This window comes from Epinephelus moara, chromosome 23 (genome assembly GCF_006386435.1).
Source record: "Epinephelus moara isolate mb chromosome 23, YSFRI_EMoa_1.0, whole genome shotgun sequence".
Classification (NCBI taxonomy): Eukaryota; Metazoa; Chordata; class Actinopteri; order Perciformes; family Serranidae; genus Epinephelus; species Epinephelus moara.
In genome coordinates, this window is record NC_065528.1 from 19718928 (window position 1) to 19741907 (window position 22980).

The following is a 22980-nucleotide window of genomic DNA, read 5'->3' on the forward strand; positions in this document are numbered from 1 at the left end:
AGTTTTGCTGTGTTGGTATGCTGGGTGCCTCAACCCTCGAGTGCCATGAAACGAGTGTCATAACATAATTGATATGTTAATTGAAGCCTAATTTTTATACAAATAATATTCATACTGGTTCAAATAAACAATTTGATTGTATTTCCCAACAACAGTTTTAAGGCCTGTCCCAAATATAGGCCTGTTGAGTGATTTAAGCAAATAATAGCCCAGGCTACTAATAGAAGTTTTACAGTAATATTCTTATTAATTCAGGAAAAACAGCAATTTTTTTAATTGAATGCATATTGTTCCATACTTACCACTCTTCTGAAAGCATTGACAGTACACTGTTCATGTTTTGCCTGTGTTTTCAGTAACAGAATGCAATGCACTGATATTAAATAAATGGAGTCACACTGGATTTTTTTTAATCACACTTTGCATGTAAATAAGATACCAGAATGCAAAAAAGAAACTTGGCTTTTTTAAAAATAAATAAATAAATAAATAAATAAAAGATTGGTGCAATGGGAGGATCCCCCAGAACCACACACAGAAGTCCAAGGTAATTGTTTGTATTTTAGTTATTAGATGTTTTTATTAATAATTAGCACCTGGCCTCCTGTCATTTTGCAAAAATGGCTCCCTGGGCAGGACAAGTTGAGTATCCCTGCACTAAACACATGCACCTCTGCAGGGTATTTTTTCTGTGAAGTTTTCTAATAATTCTCATTGAATAATGTTGGTAATAGAGAAAAACAGAGCCTATTTAATTTTCAAGTGAATGTGTGAAGCTACCCTACCTACCACACTAATGCATGCCTGTTGGCAGTGTCACATTGCCACTGTCCCTCCTGCTTCTACCACTGGGGGCACTAAAGTTGCAGATTTTAAAATCCAGCACACACCGATTTTAAAGATAAAAAACAAACACATAACTAAATATCTAAATGGATGATCTATATAAAGAAAGAAAGATAGATAGAAAACATGCTGGACAAAAATGAGACCATAGGAATAGATAAAAGGATTAAAAAAAAAAAACCCTCCTGCAGTCCTCCCTGCCCCTCCATCCCCCACTCCGCCCCTTTGGCAGGCAGGCTCGATAAAGACGTGTTGAACCCTCGACGCACATGGGTCGTACAGGAGCGAAAGGTGGGGGATAAACAGACAAAATAAGCAGACAAAATGTCCCACAAAAAGTCCTCACTGATGCCAGGAGATGTGGAGAACCTGCGGAGAAGATCCACGCCTGATTCAGCAGGTGAGACCTAATTACTTTTGAACTTTTGACCTCCATTTTACAAACACACAGCGCTTCTCCTTTAATTACTCCCAGCTATCATCAGCTGTCTTTGCGTTTTTTGTTTATTTCTTTGCCTTTTTATACTTTTATTTTTGGTCGGAGACGCGTTCATTAAAGTCACCTGTGCTGCCAAACTGTCCTCCAATCTAAGCCTGTGAGAGTTAAAGACACTTCCTTTGACTGTCAAACTCCACTGTGGATTGCTAGAGGAGTTGTTTGAAAGTCATAAGCTGCTAAACGTCACTGGGGTCACTTTTGATCCACCTTTATGTTTGTGATGATCACAGCTTTGCTTAGCCATCATTTGACAACAAGGATGAGCAACCACTGACTAATTTTTATTCCTCAGCCTAAAGACAATTCTGTCATCTTCCTACAGTTTATGGCTGTTTTCATGAAATTGTCAGCTCACTGCCAATGCAGTTAATTATGAGACATGGGGAGTGACAGTGAGGAAGGGAGCAGAACATTATAAGCAGATGGATTATATACTGTGCAACCAGCATGCTTCTGTTTTTAATTACAAAGCACAGCACAGCCCGCTGAGTTTTCTTATCTCTATGTTCTGCAATGCATTTATAATGTGATCAGTTGTGGCAGACAGCCGTTGACGGAGTGGACATTCTGCATGACTCTCAGGAGGTTTTTGTTAGTCACACGCCTTTCCATGGCCCCAGGGGCGTTGGTCCTGCATGTCAACCTCCACACCTCTAATGCAGTGATACCCCTCAGGAAGGTGACTTTGTGTGTGGATGTATCATTCAATAACTACATCATCTCTTGTCTTAATTTAGCATTACTTGCTGTGCAACAGGCACAAAAAAAAATTCAAAGCCCGCCAAAGCATTGCTCAATGTATTTGACTCACCTAGTTAACATCTAACTTCCTTCCCTCTCCTCCTTAATAACTGAGATTATACATTCCTCCTTTACCTCTAGTCTTGTGCCCACATCTCTCAGAACTGCTACTATAACCCCAATACTACAGAAACCATGGTGCAGATCCCAACAACCTGAGAAATTTCAGACAAATTTCAACTGTACCGTTTCACTCTAAAACTCTTGAAAGATCAGTTGCAGCTCAGGTTCACACTCAGCCTAGTCACGACAATCTGTTGGAACAATTTACGTCCGGTTTTCACTCCTTTCACAGTACAGAGACAGCCTTGGTAAAAATCACTAATGATCTCTTAATGGCTGCTGACTTTGGGCTTTTAAATATTCTCGCTCTTCTTGATCTAAGTGCGGCCTTTGATGCCATTTCACATAACATTCTTCTAGAGAGACAAGCTACCATTGGTATCACTGGCACCGCTCTCAACTGGTTTAAATCGTATCTCTCTGGCCGCACTCATTTTGTTCAAAATGAAAAATTCCCAATCCAGCTTTTTTTCCAGTTGCTAGTGGTGTTCCTCAGGGTTCTGTCCTGGGCCCCCTTTTATTTATTATCTACCTTTAACCTCTTGGCCATATCTGCAGAAAATTTGGCATTCAGTTGCACTGCTACACTGATGGCACCCAGCTCTATCTGGCAACCATGCCTACTTCCACTCTCCCCCCACCCCCCCAAACCCCTTTCTGACTGCTTATTGGATAATAAATCTTGGCTTTCATGCAACTTCCTCAAACTTTGCAGTGATAAAACTGAGGTTCTCCTTCTGGGTACCAAATCTACTTTGGCTAAACTGCACAGTTTCTCTCTAACCATTGATAACTCCAAATTCCATCTATCCCCTCAGGTTAAGAGTCTGGGTGTCCTCCTGGATAGTACACTGTCCTTTGAGGCCCACATCAATAATGTTACCCAGTCTGCATACTTTGATCTACGAAATGTTAATCGTCTTTGCCTATCACTCACACCTCAGAGCGCTGCCATCATCATTCATTCTTTGGTTACATCCCTATTGATTATTGCAATTATGTCCTCTATGGTCTCCCTCTCAAGTGTCTTTGTAAACTCCAGTTGGTCTAGAATTCAGCTGCATGTATTACCAGAACCCCCTCCACAGATCATGTCACTCCTGTTCTTCGACAACCTCACTGACTTCCTGCTAAATATCGCATTGATTTCAAGATTGTGCTTCTCACCTTTAAGACCCCTTCATAATCAAGCCCCTTCCTACCTGTCTGAACGCCTTCATATCTACACACCCTCCCGTACTTTTAGATCCTACTTCTGCAATCCAACTCACATCTCCATATCCACCCATTGACTACCATGGGTTCTAGAGCCTTCAGCCATTCTGTCCCCCGCCTCTGGAACTCTCCCCCACAACATTCACAATATTGACTCCCTTTCTACTTTCAAATCCCATTTGAAAGCACACCTTTTCAAGCTGGCATGTAAGGTCTGATTTAATGGAGACACACATAGACACACACACATTTATTTATTTGTGTCATTTAAATCTATAACTCTGCTTCCTTATTCAGAGATCTCTGCAGATCCTGAACAGCATCCCCGGTTTCCACGGCGACAGTCTCAAAATGATTGGCTCTGCGTTGGCCCCCAGCATCCAGAGCTAGGCGCAGCGGAGACGCCCTCCCCAGATGCTTCTGCCCGCCACTTCTGCCACTACACACCGAAATGTTTCCTCACCGTCCACAGAGGTGAATGAGCTGCTGTTGATTCCACAAAAATTATTGTTGTCGTAAATTATTTTGACAGAAAAGTCAACTGAGAGGAGGAGAGCGTGGATCACTGCTGTTTTGGCGGGTAAAATTTCTTTGTCTTGCTATGTGGAAGAGTTTTCTCACTGTTGTGATCTGCGCAGGAGGACAAGGAACCACCCGATCTACTCCGTCCCACTGCGGAGACGAGGGTTGGCATGAAGGCACCACTAAGACCACAATCAGAGCTGAGAATGAGGTGGAGGCACACAGGGAGGCCAACAACTACAAGGTGGGTCATGACTGTGTTAATGTGGAGTTGAACTAAGTTTGAATCTCATACATGTGGGATATACAAGACTGTTTAGACGTTTATTGTTTTGTGTGACATACTTTTGATCCAAAATTACATTATTTTTTGTTTTTGTTTTTGTTTTTGTCAGTTTGGCTTCAGGAAGTGGAAGGGCAATGTTACAGAGAAGCCCATTGAGGACAGATCAGACATCATCAAAGAGCTACACTCTGATCTTAGCATTGTCAAGCCTCAAGAAGGTCTTTTTTTCTTTCTTTGCACTTGAATTCTGTCGAGCAGGATCTACATTTTCACGCAGATAAATATGGTTATGGTAAAGCAATAACCTGTTGTTGTGTCCTCTCTTTCAGGCTCAGCACCCACCTTTGGGAACATAGTTTATGTGTTTTTATTTGGATGGTGGATATCTTTAATGTATTTCCTCATTTGTCCTGTAATGTTTCTAACAATCGTCGGTGCCCCTTATGGTATGTGTCCTATGAACCAGCTGCTTCACTCAGAGTATCGTAGTATCCCCCAAAATGTGGAATATCATTTTATTGTATTTATCTTTTTTAGGAAAACTTTGTTTAAAGATGGGGTGGTACTTTATTTGGCCATTTGGGAAGTCGATAGAAAAGGTAATGTGATATATGCAGTGTCCTTACTTTTCAGGTTGTTGTTCATCTGATTCCAGTATTAAAGTGCCATTGCAAAAGTAGCCAAAATTAATTATTCACCATATCCTGTTGTCTTTTTCCAGGCTGGTGATGTAGTTAAGAGACCCATTGCAAAGCCTCCGAAGTGCGAGGTCATTCCTGAAGAGAGCGACACTGAAGACAGCAAGGACCATGTCAGGGACAAGGACTCTGCGCCTCTTCTGATGTCTTCCCCAATTCCTGTTGAGATACCTGTCCCAGAGCCACCAGCTAGAAAACCTTCAACTCACTGGGTAATAAAGTTAGTCAAGATAATCACCTTGGTGCAATGAACATTTAGTAATATTTAGATTATTCTGTCCTTGTCTGCAGTGTCGCATCAGCACATATGTTTGGTTAGTGCTGGGTTACCCTGTCCTGGCTGTGGTCCACTCCCTGGCCTGTGTGCTGTCCTGGCTGCTGGTCTTCTCTATACCTGTAGCCAAGATGAACGCTCGCACACTAACCATTGTTCTTCTCATGGCACCAGAAGACATTCATATTCACCGACTGGAAAAGGTACGCGGTCATTTTAAATAATAATAGTAATAATAATAATTTTAATTATATGGCACTTTTCAATAACAAGTCAGAGTGCTTTACAAAGCCAAAAAACAAGAGAAATTACCAGATAAATAATAAATTAAAGAAGCTTTGATACAATAATCATGAAAAGCGACGTTCCAGAGTCATGGGGCTGTGACTACTAAGGCTCGCTGTCCTCTGGGGTCTCATTTATGAACATAGCGAATGCACAAAACAACTTGATGGGGGAAACTTTGACCCATGCTTAGGAACATTTTGGAGATGGGAAATTGGCAACGTCGACGGTGAGCTGGAAGCCTGATTGTAGAAATTGTTGAATATTTTTTGGCACGAGCCATTTTTGGCTTTTTATACATACATTTAAGTATGGATCCTACGCATAGTTTTATAAATGAGACCCCTGGTTTTTAGCCTTGAACTAGGAATTACTTAAGTCAAGCAGTCCGGTTCAGTTAATTCAGTCCAGTACACATTAGAGCAATTATTTTTCCGTTTCCATTATGAAAAGTTGTGGATGGCTCCAATAGAACCGCTCCTTACGGTCCCCATTTTTTGTCACCCCTCTGCTGAGGTACCTACCACACTGATCCCAAAAGGTGGAGCTAGAAAAACCGGTCCGTAAATTGGTCAATAAAGAACCGTCACTCATGCTCAGGGGAGCTGTGTCTGGTTCTGAAGCACTGAAGACTGTCGATGCATCAGTAAACTATAGCTTTAAAATAAAAGCATGTACAGCTTTACTAGTTAACATTTACAAGCTAAGGACTAAAAAAAAATGAATTCACTGTGCCATTCAAAGCTACCATTGGCAGCTACCGACAACTTTTAAGGTGAAACCTGGAAACTACTCTCCGCAGTGAAAATGGGAAACAGAGCTTGGGTCGAGGTACATACCCGTAAGGATTATGGACGGTGTTTAAGGTACTATACTGAAAGTTTCTGGTAGAAACGCGGCACAGCAGACCTCTGCTGGAGGATTTCAGGTAGTCTTCAGGCTCATAAATCTGTTAGAATGTCAGTGAGTTATGTCCACTTTGTCAAGTAATGATAACACAATTTAAAAATCAATTATAAAACACACAGGAAACTAGAGTGAAATGTCAGCGGTTAGTTTAGAGAACGATGTCAAGGCCAGGAATGTGTGCAGTATTTTTTTCCTTTGCTGTCCTGGTCATGCTTGTCAGAACACCAAGCACAAGGTGAGGTGAGCCTCCTCATTCGCTACGGTAACATGTAACTGAAGTGCTACACATGTTAATTTGAATGGTGGCATTAACTGTTGCAGTGGCCAATCTGATTAGTTCATCCAAATCACAAAGAACATAGTTCACACTTGGCCCTAAGGGGCATGTAACATGTGCTGTAAAAAGATTTATTTGCAAATGTTATCGACAGTTTTCATTGGGAACTGACTTCAATAGTGGTAGCTCCGTGAACACTGACAATGACATTGACATTGTAATCTATCCAGATTAACCAGGATGTTCTTTTTTGAAAGACGTGTCGCTGATAAGTTTTTCAAATCTAAATACCACTAGAAGAAAGCAGTTTTTTTTTCTCTGTGTGCAAACTGGCCCTTCAAAACTTTAACTATTAATTGACTGTTTACATCTAATAATTAATTTGCAACTTGAGGTGTGTTTAATGTTCTCTTTTGCAGACATCTGTGTGTGAGACCAGAGTCATCTTATGCTGTTATCAAGCTTTCAATGTGTATTTCTACAAATACACTGTCCAGGGAATCAGCATTTTCGCTCTCAGTATCCTTTTTTCGGTCGATTGAGTAAGGGGCTTGTAAGAGGCTAGTTATGGCACCATTAGATTGTATTTTGATATACTGGTCTCTTGTGTACTCAAAATAAAAAAGGGTTATGGTGGAGTTGTCTGTGTAACCAGTGTGTCCAATTACAAGCAAGAGACAGGCAAACCTGAATTGTATTCTCTGTCATTTCTGGTTTTAAAAACAAAGTACAAGCTAAGAGTTTATGCAGCTATCCGTCCTTTTAGAGTAATATGTATTTGCTATCCCCAGTCAATCTGGACTTTTAAAAACGTTGCATTGTGTTCTACAGATGTACTGGTCTGTCTACTGCCCAACCATTTGTTCTCCTTAAGTCTATGTTCCCTGCAGACCTGCTTCCCCTGGTATTAATCGCTCTCATTATCGGCTATACTGACCAGGAACACAGTTTCTGCAGCGCAGAGACCAAGTTTGCCACAGCCATCGCTTCCATTATTCCTCTGTCCTACTACATTGGCATGGGTATAGCCAGGTAAGAGGTTTTCACATTTACCTCAGTCCGGTAGATGAATGTGAATGAAAGGAGAAAGTTCAGACTTCGGGTGTGATTTCTCCTTTTGAATTCTGATGTACAATAATATATTGAATGGTTGGTTTATCAGTAACTGTGTATCACCACAGTCTTTCTGCACAGAGTAACTTTGCAGTGGGAGCTGTGGTAAACGCAACGTTTGGCTCCATCACAGAGATGACGTTCTACATCACAGCCCTGCTGCGGGGACACAATGCTGCCAGCAAATGTTATGAAGAGGTTGTCAAAGCAGCGCTCACTGGGACCTTGCTCGGATGTATCCTGTTCATACCGGTGAGCGCCTGAGAAGAACAAATGAACATGTGTACATATCAGTTAAAGGGGCGGTGTGTACGATTTAGTGGCATCTAGTGGTGAGGCTGCAAAATGCAAGCAGAGCTGCTGCTGCCACTTTATGAGGTACACCTGTTTAACTGCTCATTTACACAGATAGCTAATCAGCCAATCACGTGGCAGCAACTGTACGCATTTGGGCATGTAGACATGGACAAGACGACCTGCTGAAGTTAAAACTGATGATCAGAATGGGGAAGAAAGGGGATTTAAGTGACTGGCATGGTTGTTGGTGTCAGAAACTGCTGATCTACTGGGATTTTCACACACAACCATCTCTAAGGCATCTGAGGCTACAGTTCACACAGGCTCACCAGAACTGGACAATAGAAGATTGGAAAAACGTTGCCTGGTCTGATGAGTCTGGATTTCTGCTGCCACATTCAGATGGTAGGGTCAGAATTTGGTGTAAACAACATGAAAGCATGGATCCATCCTGCCTTGTATCAACGGTTCAGGCTGGTGGTGGTGGTGTAATGGTGTGGGGGATATTTTCTTGGCACACTTTGGGCCCCTTAGTACCAACTGAGCATGGTTTAAACACCACAGCCTACCTGAGTATTGTTGCTGACCGTGTCCATCCCTTTATGACCACAGTGTACCCATCTTCTGATGGCTACTTCCAGCAGGATAACGCACCATGTCACAAAGCTCAAATCATCTCAAACTGGTTTCTTGAACATGACAATGAGTTCACTGTACTCCAATGGCCTCCACAGTCACCAGATCTCAATCCAATAGAGCACCTTTGAGATGTGGTTGAACGGGAGATTCACATCATGGATGTGCAGCCGACAAATCTGCAGCAACTGTGTGATGTCATCATGTCACTATGGACCAAAATCTCTGAGGAATGTTTCCAGCACCTTGTTGAATCTATGACACCAAGAATCAAGGCAGATCCCCCTAATACACACTGCTCCTTTAACATGTAGCATTATGATCCTCCTTATATAATTATGAACCTCTTGCTTGCTGTCTGTGTGTGTTTGTGGCCTGCACAGGGTATCTGTATGATCATCGGGGGCATTAGACACAGGGAGCAGAGATTTAACAGCCGTTCAGCCGGAGTGAGCTCGGCTTTGCTCTTCATATCCGTAGGAGGTATGTATGGCAGCTACACCTAAAACTCATTTTTAAACCGCATGTCCTCCATTAATAGATTCATAAAACTTAAACATCATGTTGTGATATTGTCCCGAGGTGTGTTCGCTCCGACCCTCTTCTCAAAGACCTTCGGTAATCTGGTGTGTGAAAGCTGCACCAATATTCCAGGCAATGGCAGCGTTCCCTTCATCTGCAAGGACTGTCACTACGACACGGTGAGCGTTTTCACAGCAGCAGTGTGATTAATGTTTGCAGGGCATCGTTGACCTGATGTTTGTATCAGCACACACACACCTAGCATGAAGATTAAATCTTTATCGGTCTCCACGGCTTAATTTTCACCTCCATTTTATTGTTTTTTACAGAGTCAAGCTGACCCACAGTTGATCCTGTCCCAGATTGAGTAAGTTCAGGTGCAGAAATTGCAGCAGTTTTCCAAAGCATTTAACTCAACAGTGTTTGAGCTTTTTATTAAATTTAAAAAAATCAATGTTTTCCAGGCCCCTGGTGTACACAATTTCTGTGCTGCTGCCTGCTGCGTACCTGATCGGCCTCATCTTCACACTGAAAACCCACTCCCACATCTATGACATCCATATCAGTGATGGTCAAGGGGGGCATGCACACGGTCAGTACGCACAAGAGGGTACCAGCAGCTATCACCCCACTGGTGAGGTCACCACTGGCCATCCCCTTGGAGCAAACACGTGTATCAATACCAGCATTTTTTCCACCAGCCACGTTGGAACAGGTGTGTGTGGGTGTGCATGTAGTTTTCTGTCTCTGTGGTGATGGCGCATGACATTTTGAAGCACTAATTGTTGCCTGCTATATTTGTGCATGTAAGGGAAGTTGTGCCTGTGCATGCCAAAACTATAAAGCACGAAATACAGAAGAAAGTTCAGACTTCCGAACTGGACTGAATGGATGTGGAAGGGGAGAAAAGCGTCCTGCAACAGTGAGGTAAGTCATAAATGTTAAACGTCGCTAAGGTAATAGTGTGTATTTCACCCACAGGTCATCATGTAGTGCACTGGTCCAGGTGGAGGGCTCTTGCAGTGCTGATTGTGGCCACAGTGTTGATGGCCTGCTGCGCTGACCTCAGCACGGAGAACATCGAGCCCATGCTGACCCATTCCTCCGTCTCCCAGGTATTCAAAATGCTTTCTTTTTAAAAAGGAAAGGAAAATGTCACTTCAATTCATTGGTCCTTGTTCTAGAAGATGATGCAAACTTTCAATTCAAGCTAAAAGTCACAAGCTAGGTAAACTTTTGAATGATTAAATCCAACTTGCTGTTGCTGACATAGTGAAAAGCCTCTACTCATGCAACAACAGCAGCTTAAAGGCTATATTGAAATGGCTGATGAGCATTTTTGAATGAACAGATCATTGAAACATTGACAAATAGCTGATTTAAGTTGTGTAAAATACACCAAGGCTGACAGCTGATTCCTCAGTTAGAGGCATAGGCAGGCGTTGAAGTTAATTACATGGACATATACAGTAAAAAGGGGACTTTTGGATTGATAAATAAACTGGTCTGCATTAAAAAACTGGAATGATTTAAAAAAATAAATAAATAAATAAAACTATGGATTTCACATTGTCTATTGTAGTGGTTCCCATCTGATCCAGCCACAGTGTCCACGTTTCAAGGTGGTTACAGTTTATTATATTCAGACTCATACTTGCATTTGGCCATGTTTTCTAACTAGTTTGCCTTCTCTGTTAAGTAGCTGTCCATCAGTCACTTACTCTACAGCAGGACACAGCACTTCAAAATAAAAGCTCTGTGCCGGAAATTCTCTGTATTTAAAAATAAAGTGTGTTTTTTACAAAGATGACATGTTAGCGAGTCACTTGCGGTCCATTCAGAATGGACCACGACCCACCAGTTGGGAACCACTGGTATTCTTCTTGTAATGACATCAGATGTTCGTAATTTGAAAGTCCTCATGCTGCGATTGACTATATGTTCCTCTTGGGCAGAAAAGGTGTGCTAGAGTTTTGTTTTGTTTTTTTTAAAAAGGATTTGATATAGCGTATGGTTGCTGTGTTTTCATAGAGTTTGTGTATGTAGAGAGTTGCATTATGAAATATAGAGTTGGTATTAATTAAGACAGTACTCGCTGGGTAATCGTGTGATTTAGGTGTGTTGCTGTGTTAAGAGTTTAAGTATAGGAAAATGCTTGTTAGCAATTGAAAAAAAAATCTGTATTGTCTACCTCAATGCAGTACTTCATCGGTGTCACAGTGATGGCCATGGTGCCAGAGCTTCCTGAGATTGTCAACGGGATCCAGTTTGCAGTGCAGAACAACATCAGCCTGAGGTACGAGAACACTAATGTTGTTTAATTTTATTAGTTGTTTTAATCTGTTTTACATCTTTATAAAGCTTTAAATGACCTCGCCCCTCCATACAGCAGAGATTTTCTATCATTTTTATGTTCCAGCTTGATCACTAAGGTCCTCCACTGCTTTACTTTTAAATGTTCCTCATATGTCCTATTTAAGTACTTTACCAGGCCGTACACAATATTTAATGTATAGATAATAAAAACGTGTGATAGGTCAATATCTAATTTGTCATTTTCACTCATTTTTGTCTCCAGCCTTGAAGTGGGCAGCTGCATCGCAGTGCAGGTCTGCATGATTCAGATTCCCCTGCTCATACTCTTCAATGCCTTCTATGTAAGTGCCCAGTTTTTGCAATGAATACTTTCTTTACATAATGCAGTTGTTTCAGTCATGACATAGCAAACTCTTTTCCCACCAGGATGTTGGATTTGTGCTTGTGTTCAGTGATATTCATCTCTGGGCCAGCATCTTCAGTGTCATTCTGGTCAACTACATTTTCATGGATGGAAAATGTGACTACTTTCAAGGTAAGTCAGACCAACAAAATAGTTTAGTATAGGAACATTTTATTACATCATTGGTCAGGTTATTACCTTATTGGGTTTTATTACATTTTCAGTTGGGTTAAGTGCGAAGTTTATCACATTTTCAGGATTTTTTCTTTAATTTTTGTTCAAGTTAAAGCCTGGAACAACGCACAGATTATAATCAACTCTGTTTTGTTTGCAGGCACTGCTCTAGTGGTGGTCTACCTCATCCTTTTGGCCCTTTACTTCTTTGCTCCTTCTCCGCGCTCTTGTCGATCACCTTCTTAAGAAAAATCTCAAGGCCACTATAATTTAAAAAAAACAAAACACTAATACTTAGAGGTGATGTGGGCTTAGTGGCACAAAATATGGAAAAAGATTTCGATTGAAATTTTACAGATCTAAGTGAATAGCTGTCCGCTTTTTGTAAGTATGTGTTACTGAAATTGTGTTGTTTGTGTTGCATTTAAATGTAAATTTGTGCTATTCGTTTCTGGTTATGATATATCCCAATAAATGCATAAACTTATAAAACATCTGTGAAATAAGACCTCTTTTCAATCAGTGTTTGACTACCTACATAGTCAGAAAACTCCTTTTAAAAAAATGTCGGCTACATTTTGATATCTTGGCTTTGTGCCAGCAAGGAAAGGGAACGGGGGAACAGAGCTATTTACAGAACACCTTTATTGACAGTACTCCAGCACAACATTCACACAAGCCTACTGTACAACATTTTAGTGGTCACCTTTTAAAACTATGTCCCAAAGAAAAGGTCTGATGATAAGCAGGAAATGACATCATGCACAATGTAGTTTGTTATGCAGAATGGAAAGACAAACAAAAGGGGCAAGGTAAAGAAGTGCAGGCAGATAAAACAATTGGGCAACACCCCATCCTGGGTCTTTCCCTCATTATAATCACTTTGCTCAGGTTGCAACCGTATTTGGCATCTTTTAAAATCATTCATTAAACATTAAAACTGGATTGAACACTTTAACTTGACACGCTGTGCTTTCAGGGTTGATACCCAAAAGGCCCAATATGCTGCTTCCTGTCCTTAAGTCAATCAATTTTATTGAAAAGCCCAATATCACAAATCACAATTGGCCTCACAGGGCTTTACAGCATACGACATCCCTCTGTCCTTAGGACCCCCACAGCGGAGTGAAATCTAAGTCTGCAAAGTCTACTGTTTGGCCGTCAATAGGATGAGAACACAAAGCTCCTGCATCCTTGAAACAGATACAAAATTTTGCCACCGACATGTTGAGTGATTGAACGTAACAGCTTGTTGAAAATGGTTTAAAACGTTCACTTACTTGAAAACACAATTTTCAACACACACCCTTTTGTCTAAACATGCAAAGATCTTACCACTGCCTATATTTGTGAAATTTCAGCCTCGTTAAAAGTTTGGAAAAAAAGGCACTGCAGTATTAACAGATGTCTGTGTAAGCCTGCTACTGAAGCAACTCCCTGTGCAAAAACACTTTGGGTCATCCACAGAGAGGGAGTGAAAGTCTGAACAGAGATAAGTCTTTATTCGAATAAAAGCATTTTTTTAAAATCAATTTCAAAGAGCACCAAATTCACAGTGACGTGTTACGTGGTTTGGTTTACAAATGAGAGCTGCAGACAGTTTTCCAGAATGCATAATGGAAAATACAGGAAATACAAGGGCTTGGACACCGGCAAACCCAGTGCTGAACCTTTTTTTTTTGCACCCTAATGAAGAGCATACAGTGTTTCTACATGTTTTAGCTAACTTAACACAAGTAACACACTACTTAAACTTTAAAAATGTTTTTCCTTCCCTCCAGGCAGACACTGGTTCCTGTTTATATTGTATAAAAACAACTTAGAATTTAAGATCCTTCAAAGTAACCACCTTGTCTGCTTTTATTTATGTCAAAATTATGCAAGGATAACATTACTTCAACAATGAAAACACGTGAAAATCAGAGTGACTGACTGTGTAAAGCAACTCTCAAGCTTCTGGGAGTTGATTTCCATACAATAGGGAGATAACTGAAATAAAAATGCTGCCTGGAAGGTCCTAAAAAAACATTTAACATGGGATTTAAATTAAGTGGGCTAAAATGTGCAAAAACACTGGCATGGCCGGTAATAAAACCACTGTCTGACCGATGATAGACTGCTAATAGGATCTGTTTTTAAAAAAAAAAAAAAAAAAAAAAAAAAATCCACAAATATGCAAGACAAAGTGTGCAAACAGCAATATCAGGTGATGAGAATACCCCCTGAAAATCTGATTTAGTCCTTCAAATAAATACACATGCATTGTTCCTTTGCACAGAATTCTTAAGTACTAGAGAAGGCAGATTTAAAAGAAAAACTGGGAGAGGACACGCTGTGAAAACATGTCATGGCAACATAAAGTATTTCCAGCTGTCACAGTTTGGAGGATGAGAAGCGGGAATTCATGTTTAGCTTGACACAAAGGCATCATGTAAGGAACTGTGGTGGCCAATGGGGTGGGTGGGAGAAGGCGGGGGGGGGAGTAGTTGAGTAAAATCCATAAAACATTCCACATTTATTTTCTTTATCAATCACTGAAACTGGCAGGGAAAAAATGGCAAACAAAAAGAAAAAGGCATCCTATTGTTTTTGGTTTTAAGGCGGGGCTACGTTAGGCAGGGGAGGGAGAGGGCGTTTTCCCGAGAATTTTGCTATGATTTTAATTCTGTGCTCTGTCAGACCTCATCTCCTCCCAGTCCAGCCCAGCCCGTCCCATCCATTCATTTGTCCGTCCGTCCATCCGTCCTCCACTGTGCGTCCTATTTCAAGCGTTCAATGAGTTCCTGTGTGAGGCCCAGGTTGAGCAGCTGCATGGTGGGGAGTGAAGTCAGGTGGGGAAAGGCCTTGAGGAGCTTCTCCCAGCATAGCTCCAGCAGGCTGGGCACAGCCAGCCAGATCTTAAACAGAGAGCCAGTCCTCTTGTTCTCATGGATGTTCACTACGCCACCGTGGATGTACATACAGCCAGCCTGGGGACGGAGTAAGGGGGAAGAAAGAAAGATATAGATTTCATATACAGTGTAGCGTTAAATACAGATGTAGACTGGGGCTTGACAACAGTTTTAAGTTTCCCCAGTTCCTCTAAAACTGCTGCAATTCCAATTCAATCCTTCAAAAATTCAGTTTGGTTCAGAATGATCTGGGTGTCTTTTGTGATAAATGAGAGTTAATTTAAATGTTTTTTGTTTGATATAGACAGCGATTTGGGGGATTATTTTATGGGGACATATTCTTTTTTTAACCATACTAAAAGGCTTAAAATGTAGTCTAATGTCTACTTTATTTTCTTTAACACTGTAGCAGCGAACCAATTCAAGAGCCAGATATACAAAAATGTATATACTGTATATATTTGATCAGTTTTTAAAGTTTTACTGCATTGCGTTCCTGTAATCCAAACATCAGCTGGGATCTGGATACATCTGATTTTCTGGGTCAAAGGTATCCCAATCCTCATCAAAAGTTTTGAACCACACATACTGAAGATTTGATTCCCGACCAAAACCAAAACCAAAACCGGATTATGTGATGTAATCAGATTTCAGAATCCTTATTTTCTTCTGAACAACCCATTTTCAAGATTCTATCCGATTCAATAGCCGAAATCTGATCAGATAAATTCTGACAACTGAGCCAATCTGCCATAATATTAAAACTACTGATGAGGTGAAGTGATTAACACTCATCATCTTGTTACATTGCAGTGTTCTGCTGGGAAACCTTTAGTCCTGGCATTCATGTAGATGCCACTTGACACACTGCGCCCACCCAAACACTGTTGCAGACCAAGCACACCTCCTCATGGCAACGGCACTTCACGATGGCCTCCAATTTCCCCAGATCCCAATCTGATCAAGTATCAATGGGGCATGCTGGTACCTCAGAAGTACCCCAAATCCACGGCTGGGCCTCCTTGGATCAGACTTGGCTCTGACCTATTGAGGTATTGACACAGGAACTGTTAACTACTCCTATCGGGGAATGCTGTTGCCATGAAAGACGCTACTCGGTCTACAACGGTGGTGCATGTCAAGTGGCATCCATATGAATGCCAGGACCTACAGCTTCCCAGCAGAGTACTGCACTCTGACAAGATGATCAGTGTCTTTAACTTCACCTGTCAGTGGTTTTAATGTTTTGGCTGACTGGTGTGTATGCGTAGAATAAAAGGAATAGTGTTCTACTGACTGGGGTGACAGCAGCACAGTGGAAGTAGGCCGGCTCAGGCATCACTGCTGGTAATTTACTCCACTGGAAAGTCTGCAGGTTGATCTTCCACAGATCAGCCAATATCAACTCTCCATTGTAGCCTCCACAGATAAATACATCTACGACAGAGAAGAGTGAATAGTCAGATACTGTTCAAGTAGTTGCACATGCATTAGCTGGCAGGGGGTTACTTTCAAATCAAACTGAACATTAAACATATGAGGAAGTGATATTAAATGTCAGCAACACATTTATCTTTGAAACAGAATAACAGAAGTACGTTGGTTTTTTTTTTTAATCAGGTGGTAGTGGTGCACAGCATTATTGAAAAGCTCACCATTTCGTATTTGTACACAGCTATGGCATCTCCTAGGAGCAGGATACCCTGTCAAAAGCAGACATTTTAGAGTGGTGTGACAAAAAAACAAAACAGGATTAGTAAAAAATGAGATGCAGGATACAGACCTATTTTGTCATGAGGTTTAGTTGTGATCTCCTCCCAGGAGTTGGTCTCCAGATTGTAGGCATGTATCTATATAAAAAGACACAATATTTACTGAGTCTACGTGAGCATTTGGTGCAGTGATTAAGATGGATTTGGCTCATGTAAAAAACAAAACTGAAGCACAGAGCAAAGTATCCTCTTAGTGATGTAGCACCTTGTCCAGAGGGTAAGATGTCCAGGAAGTTCCTCCTCCCAGAATGTAAATCCTCTGTCCGTCATGTGCTATTTCATGCCTGTACCTGTGAGACACAGACACACACACACACACACACACACACACACACACACACACACACACACACACACACACACACGCCATGTCAAGGAGTTTTACGACACTGAAAAGATCCCTGGCTTTGTGTGATCCTGTTGTGCATTCAGGCGTACCGTTCCTCAGGCAGGTCGTCAGGAGGGTTGTTGGGTTTGAGGTGGATCCACTCCCTGGTGGTCAGGTCCAGCCTGTGCAAGTCTGTGCTGTAGATGTAACCCGTTGTCCCTCCAAACACGTACAGGAAGCCGTTTATAATAACCATTGCCTGAAGGAGGAAAGATATGAAGTAACAGCCTGGTAAGAAGCAGTTCTAATAAATCAGAATTCAAAATGTTGTAAATCTACTGGACTGACAGGATATTGTCTCTACAATGTTTAAAAGCCCTTAACTGAATTTGACCCAAAGAGCAGAAAAAAAACGACAAGGTGATCTATGAGGTTACCTGTCCATAGATTCTGTTGGGCTTCTTCCCCCGACAGTTGAGCAGTGACCACCGCTTGTACTTCACGTTACAGACATGTACGTCATTGCCATTATTTTCACCGAAGGGGATCCCGGTGCCGCCAAACACCAGGAGGTTGTTGCCGTGCAAAACAGCTGAGAAAACACAGCAACAAACTCAATTTTTATACACATTTTTTAAACAGAAAACTAGATTTTGTTTGATTTGTGTGATGTTAAGTATCAAAATGTTCAAAGCTATAAGATACCTGACATAGATGCCAGCTCTGTGGGCATATAGCCCTCTGTTCGAATCTGCTGCCAGCAGCCAGTGGCAAAGTGGTACCTCCAAAGCTCCCTGAACAGTGGATAGTCTTCATTCTCCGAGCCTCCTGACTCATCATAGTCAGGGTTGTACCCTCCAAACACATACAGATTAGTGTTGTCAGCAACGCAGCGATGCCCACTGCGGGCAGGGGGAGTACGATGACCTAGAGAGGGAGGAACAAATTGTCATAGGATGAGGAGAGGGGGAGCGTGTATTAACTTTTCATTCTTCCTTTTCACAGAATGCTCAAGGATATCGCAGCATGCCCTGACAGAAAGCAGGGAAACAATAAGCTGTAAAAACCTTCAGTAGCACTTAAGCAACAGAAAAGTCATTATACTGTGTATTTGCGCTGTGTCGTGCAGTCCAAATTAAATGGCACTCTGACACTAAAGCTGTCAGAAAGAAGTGCATTCATATCATTCAGTGCTGTAGTTAAAATAATCAGCCAGTCACAGTATTATCTGGCTGCGAGGCTCACAGTTTTACCACATAAGGAAAACTATGCAAATAGCAGAGAATAAAACATCACCCTGTGAGACACTGAGATGTTTGGCCTGAGGAATTAGCACGTTCAATCTGCAGGCACATGATGACAGTATGCAGGGCCGAGGCCTACCTAAAACTCAACACCGACGTTTCAGGAGACCAGTGTATTTTTAATAATCGGGATTAGTAATAGAGATGGAGCGCAAGAATGTAGAGCGGCTGCATAATTTAACATCCACATGGATACACATTTAATGCCAGTAGCAACACAGTTTAGCAAGTTTTATATTATTGTCTCAACTCTGATAAAATCCTAGTAGATTATGATTGACCAGGTGCCTCTATCATTCCAATAAATGTTATATTTATGAGCAAAACCCTTCCAAATTAACAGCCAAACATGTTTTCAAAGAGCTGCACATGACTACATTCTTGAAGTTAATCTTACATTCAATTTTGACATGTGAGACAGGCTCAGACTTCTACCAACATGGCTGGAACATGAACACAAGAATGACTGCACAAATGCACATTGCGGGGGAAAAGGGGTTGTTTCTTTACACCACATATATCATAGCCGACCAGTTATGTCTGAGCTGTAATGGAAACACTTTGAAAAACTTGCAGTAACATCTCACAGCAAGAGTTTGGGTCTTTAGAAGAACTGGCATCAAGTTTCTCTCTGCATTTGTTGCAAATGCCAGGTCACCTAATGAAATATGACACCATTTAAGGAAGTATCTAGTATGGTAACCAGTTAGGTCTCGTCATCAAATATCTTTTACAGCTGCATGTCAATATCAGTCACAGGGACCTGAGCTGGACTGTGGATTATACATTACTGGGAGTGTAACTGGCCTGAGACTGTATCTGTGTAACACACAAAAAAAGACACCAGACCAGAACCAGGATCTCTAATGATGATGCACCACACATTCACATCCACTACTAAACAGCCAAGTGGAGACTGTTTGATATCAGAGTCAATCCTTCAGGCTTCTACATGTGATGGATCATATTAAACTGTGTTAAATTATTATTGGTATCCAGTACACAACCTTAAATCTCCTAAAACAGCCTTAAAATTAGCATTAAGGTGTTTGCAGGTCTGTAACAGAAAGACCTACTACTGAATCACCTAGTAGTCAATGGCTGTGTGTAACGTTAGCTATGAATTTACTAAATTGGCTGCGCAGCTGAACGACAGGGGTTTACAAAAGGTGCAACACTATGATAACCACTTTTTAATCACACTGTAACTGTTATCGTGTATTAATATGCATATGGTGGCTAAGATGCTATTTAAAGATGAACAGGTAGGATAGCAAAATGTTGCTAGCTTGTACGTTATGGTTAGCGATGTCGCCAGTGAGGACGACGTTTACATTCCTAACATTCAGAGGTAGTATTGTGTGTGGAGCAGCTGGTTTCAGTCACACAGTGTTTATTTTAGTGGTTAAATGAGCCGACGTTAAGTTAAAACCCGTCGTTAGCATGTGCTGCTAATGTTGTTGACCGACCTGCTAACGTCTCCCCGTGCGGCGGCCTGTGTGTCAGTCTCTCGAATTTATTCAGCTGGTCAGGACTGCGAGCACCTTCAGCGTCCGACATCGTTTCCCCGTTACAATCCAGTCCTGAAGAACGTCACGTCAAATAAAAACAACATCTGCCAAGTGCCGATAAAACATTATAAATCATTACACATCTCAGTCAGTGAGAAGCCATTCACAATTTTTACCCCCCCGGCCGTGAGACGCTCGGCCAATCAGAGGGCTCGTTATTAGGATGTGGCGTCATTAGAGATGGGCGGGACTGCGCGTGTCTGTCTCCACAACAACAACAGTTTTTTTTTTCCCTCTCTGTCCAAGCCATGGTCCCATGGTCCATGTGCGGTCAAGCTAGAGTTGGATAGCCACCTTTTAACTGTTTAATTTGTTTAATTATATTTAATAAAAATTAGATCGTTACCAGGTATGTAATTATGTTTAACTTAATACCTTTAAACAATGTATTAAGGTATTTTGCCTAACAACATAATAGTGTCAGAATCAGCCTTAAAAACTAATATATTTGATCCTAATAATTCTACTTACTGTAAACTCATCTTCATTTCATTTAAACCCCCAGATTCTCAAGGACCTACCCTCAGTGTCTTTAAATGTTAGCTATGGCCTTGAATAATAGGCTATCATAAAAACTTTTTAAATTATCTAAATGCATTTCAGAATAGGTTAGCCTTTCACAGACCAAGTACTACTCAATGCACCATGCCACACTGCAAAAACTGCTCAGGAATGGCCTGAGGAACGTGACAATGAGCTCAAGGTGTCTGATCCAAGGAGGCCCCACTGTGGATTGAGGGTACCTCAGCACAATCAGATTTGGATCTGGTGACTGTGGAGGCCAGGTCGATGCCTTTAACTCTTCGTCATGTTCCTCAGACCAAGGGTGCTGAATGTGCTAGGTCCGGCACTGTCCCTGATATTTGGTACCCCCTGACTTCAGTCAACTTTTAGTCTGGTAGTTGCGCTCAAAGTGACTAAATAGTGCCCTCCACAGGACAAGTTCTCCTTTAAAGGTGGACTCAGGATGACATATAGGAGTGGTGGAATTTAACCAAGTATCTCGACCGGATTGCAGACTTGAAAACGTAGACAGCTGTGGGATTTGTCAGTCTATCAACAGCAGCAGATAAGACCATGACTTTTATGCCAGACAAGTAAGACTGATTTGCATCTCTTAGTTCTAAATTCTAAACGCAAAATCTTTTCTTTTTTTTTTTTTGGTAAATGTCAGCTTTTGAACACTCTTTTTTTCTCATCTTACAACATGACATTCCTCCATGGTGGTTTTTTTTTGTTTTTTTGTTTTACCAGAGACTACCTTTACCTCAGTGAGGGCAATGACAACATTTGAAATTTTAGAGCTGATATTATCTACAAGTTCACTGGGTGAGACTCAAGTAGGGGTGAGCGTGGAAGAGAAAGCCTGAATTAATTTCTGATTTCCAACTGATTGAGAATGTGTGTGCACAGAGATTGTCATCTCAAAGAAAACACAAGCTTCTATGAATAGGTGAGTGTCACAGTAGGAGCTCCATTGCCAATATGAGTGCAGCTTTTTGGCATCTGTTAACATCACATGCAGTCCCCTTATCCCTGATCTCAGCTTGTTACAGGTGTTCCTGAAGCAGGGAGATGGGAGGAGACTGATGAGCCAAACTTTTGGTGACCTTGCTGGCCTCATCAGTCACATCAGCCCAGGCAGGGAAGAGCTGTTCACTCATTCTGTCATCTGTGTTATTAGCAACGTTGGTGTTACAGTATGTGCTTGGTTGGGGTGAAGGCAGACGACATGGTCATGATCGGGTGACGAATTTAACGCCAGTTTTAATCTGTGCTTTCATTTGAGGAAGGGGAGAGTAAAGAAAGGAGGGATCAGGGGGCTCTCTGTGTGTTACATTAATGCACATCTTGGACTCTTATCCCTGTACATTGCACATATTTACCATACAATGAACTCTTACACATATCTTGTTCAATATTTTTGCACAAAACTGAACAGCTTTGTCATTCTAGTGTACGTATTTGTTATGTCATTTTATTTATAGTATCTTTCTCATATTGTATTGTAAATGTCCTGTTCTGTAATTACATTCTTGACCACTGCAGTACTTTGCTTTTCATTTTAATATCCACTTAATATGTTTATTGTATGCACCAAACACCAAATTCCTTGTAAGTAAAAACATAGGCCCACTTGATATTAAATCTTACTTTGATTCTTAGACTGATCCATGAGCTGGCAATGAGGATGTGATGACACCACTTCTGTGCTTCTTTTAGGACTTTTACTTGTGATGGAGTCTTTTTTTTTTACATTGTTGTACTTAAAGGATCCTAATAATTTCCCCTATAGTAGACCCACTAGTGTCATAAAAACGCTTTAAAGTGAAGCATTTCAACTCCTTGCGAGGTTGTAAACATCAAGTTGGGCGACACTAGCTCAGTCATCAGGGACTTGGTTTGGGAACCAGGGGCCACCTGCTCAAGTCCCCATCCAGACCAAATATAGAGCATGGACTGGTAGCTGGCCAAGGCACCCTTAAGCAAGACCATAACTCCCCAACTGCTCAGGGCGCCTATCCATTTAATGCATGTATAGGTCCTGTTTGTGCATGTGTGTGTTTAAGGCCAGAGTGAAAAAACTGCATGAAAATAAAATGAGGTTGCTTATTCTGTGTAAAATGAAAAAACTATTAAAATTGAATCCTACTTTGAATAAGGTAACTCAATCTGCCAATAAATTAATGAAATTTAAAAAAAAATGATAAAATGAGCCAAGGTAGTTATTACAATTTATATTGGGAGGGACACATTGCCCCAGTATTCAAATATGGTAAAAATGTTCTTCCCAATATATTGATAAAACATAAACCAAAAAAAGTGCTATTGCATGACAGGCAACAGCGCACTTCTGTCCAAAATATTATTAGAAAATGCAGTTATAATCATAAATTAACTTAACAAATTTCCATCCCAGTTTTAGATTTACAGTGTACTGCAGTTCTGCATGTGGTTTGTCCAAATTTTGTTGTTGT

The 22980-nt window shown here is 41.2% G+C and overlaps 2 protein-coding genes across 2 annotated transcripts; one reads left to right on the top strand and one right to left on the bottom strand.

Moving 5' to 3' along the window:
• Nucleotides 1-1111: 1111 nt before the first annotated feature.
• On the top strand, nt 1112-12614 carry cax1 (cation/H+ exchanger protein 1). Its single transcript, XM_050036619.1, has 20 exons — nt 1112-1246; nt 3722-3898; nt 4063-4190; nt 4342-4450; nt 4562-4678; nt 4770-4831; nt 4954-5142; nt 5222-5407; nt 7095-7194; nt 7566-7707; nt 7857-8040; nt 9105-9204; nt 9304-9422; nt 9573-9610; nt 9708-9958; nt 10225-10358; nt 11445-11539; nt 11822-11900; nt 11986-12094; nt 12297-12614. The coding sequence occupies exons 1-20, from the start codon at nt 1171-1173 to the stop codon at nt 12380-12382; spliced, it is 2481 nt and encodes an 826-aa protein (XP_049892576.1). The 5' UTR covers nt 1112-1170; the 3' UTR covers nt 12383-12614.
• A 150-nt stretch (nt 12615-12764) lies between these two features.
• On the bottom strand, nt 12765-20127 carry klhdc10 (kelch domain containing 10). Its single transcript, XM_050036624.1, has 9 exons — nt 19901-20127; nt 17833-18054; nt 17565-17719; nt 17238-17386; nt 17005-17089; nt 16811-16877; nt 16683-16730; nt 16325-16464; nt 12765-15105 (listed from the first exon to the last, which is right to left on the bottom strand). The coding sequence occupies exons 1-9, from the start codon at nt 19989-19991 to the stop codon at nt 14896-14898; spliced, it is 1167 nt and encodes a 388-aa protein (XP_049892581.1). The 5' UTR covers nt 19992-20127; the 3' UTR covers nt 12765-14895.
• Between the last annotated feature and the right edge of the window lie 2853 nt (nt 20128-22980).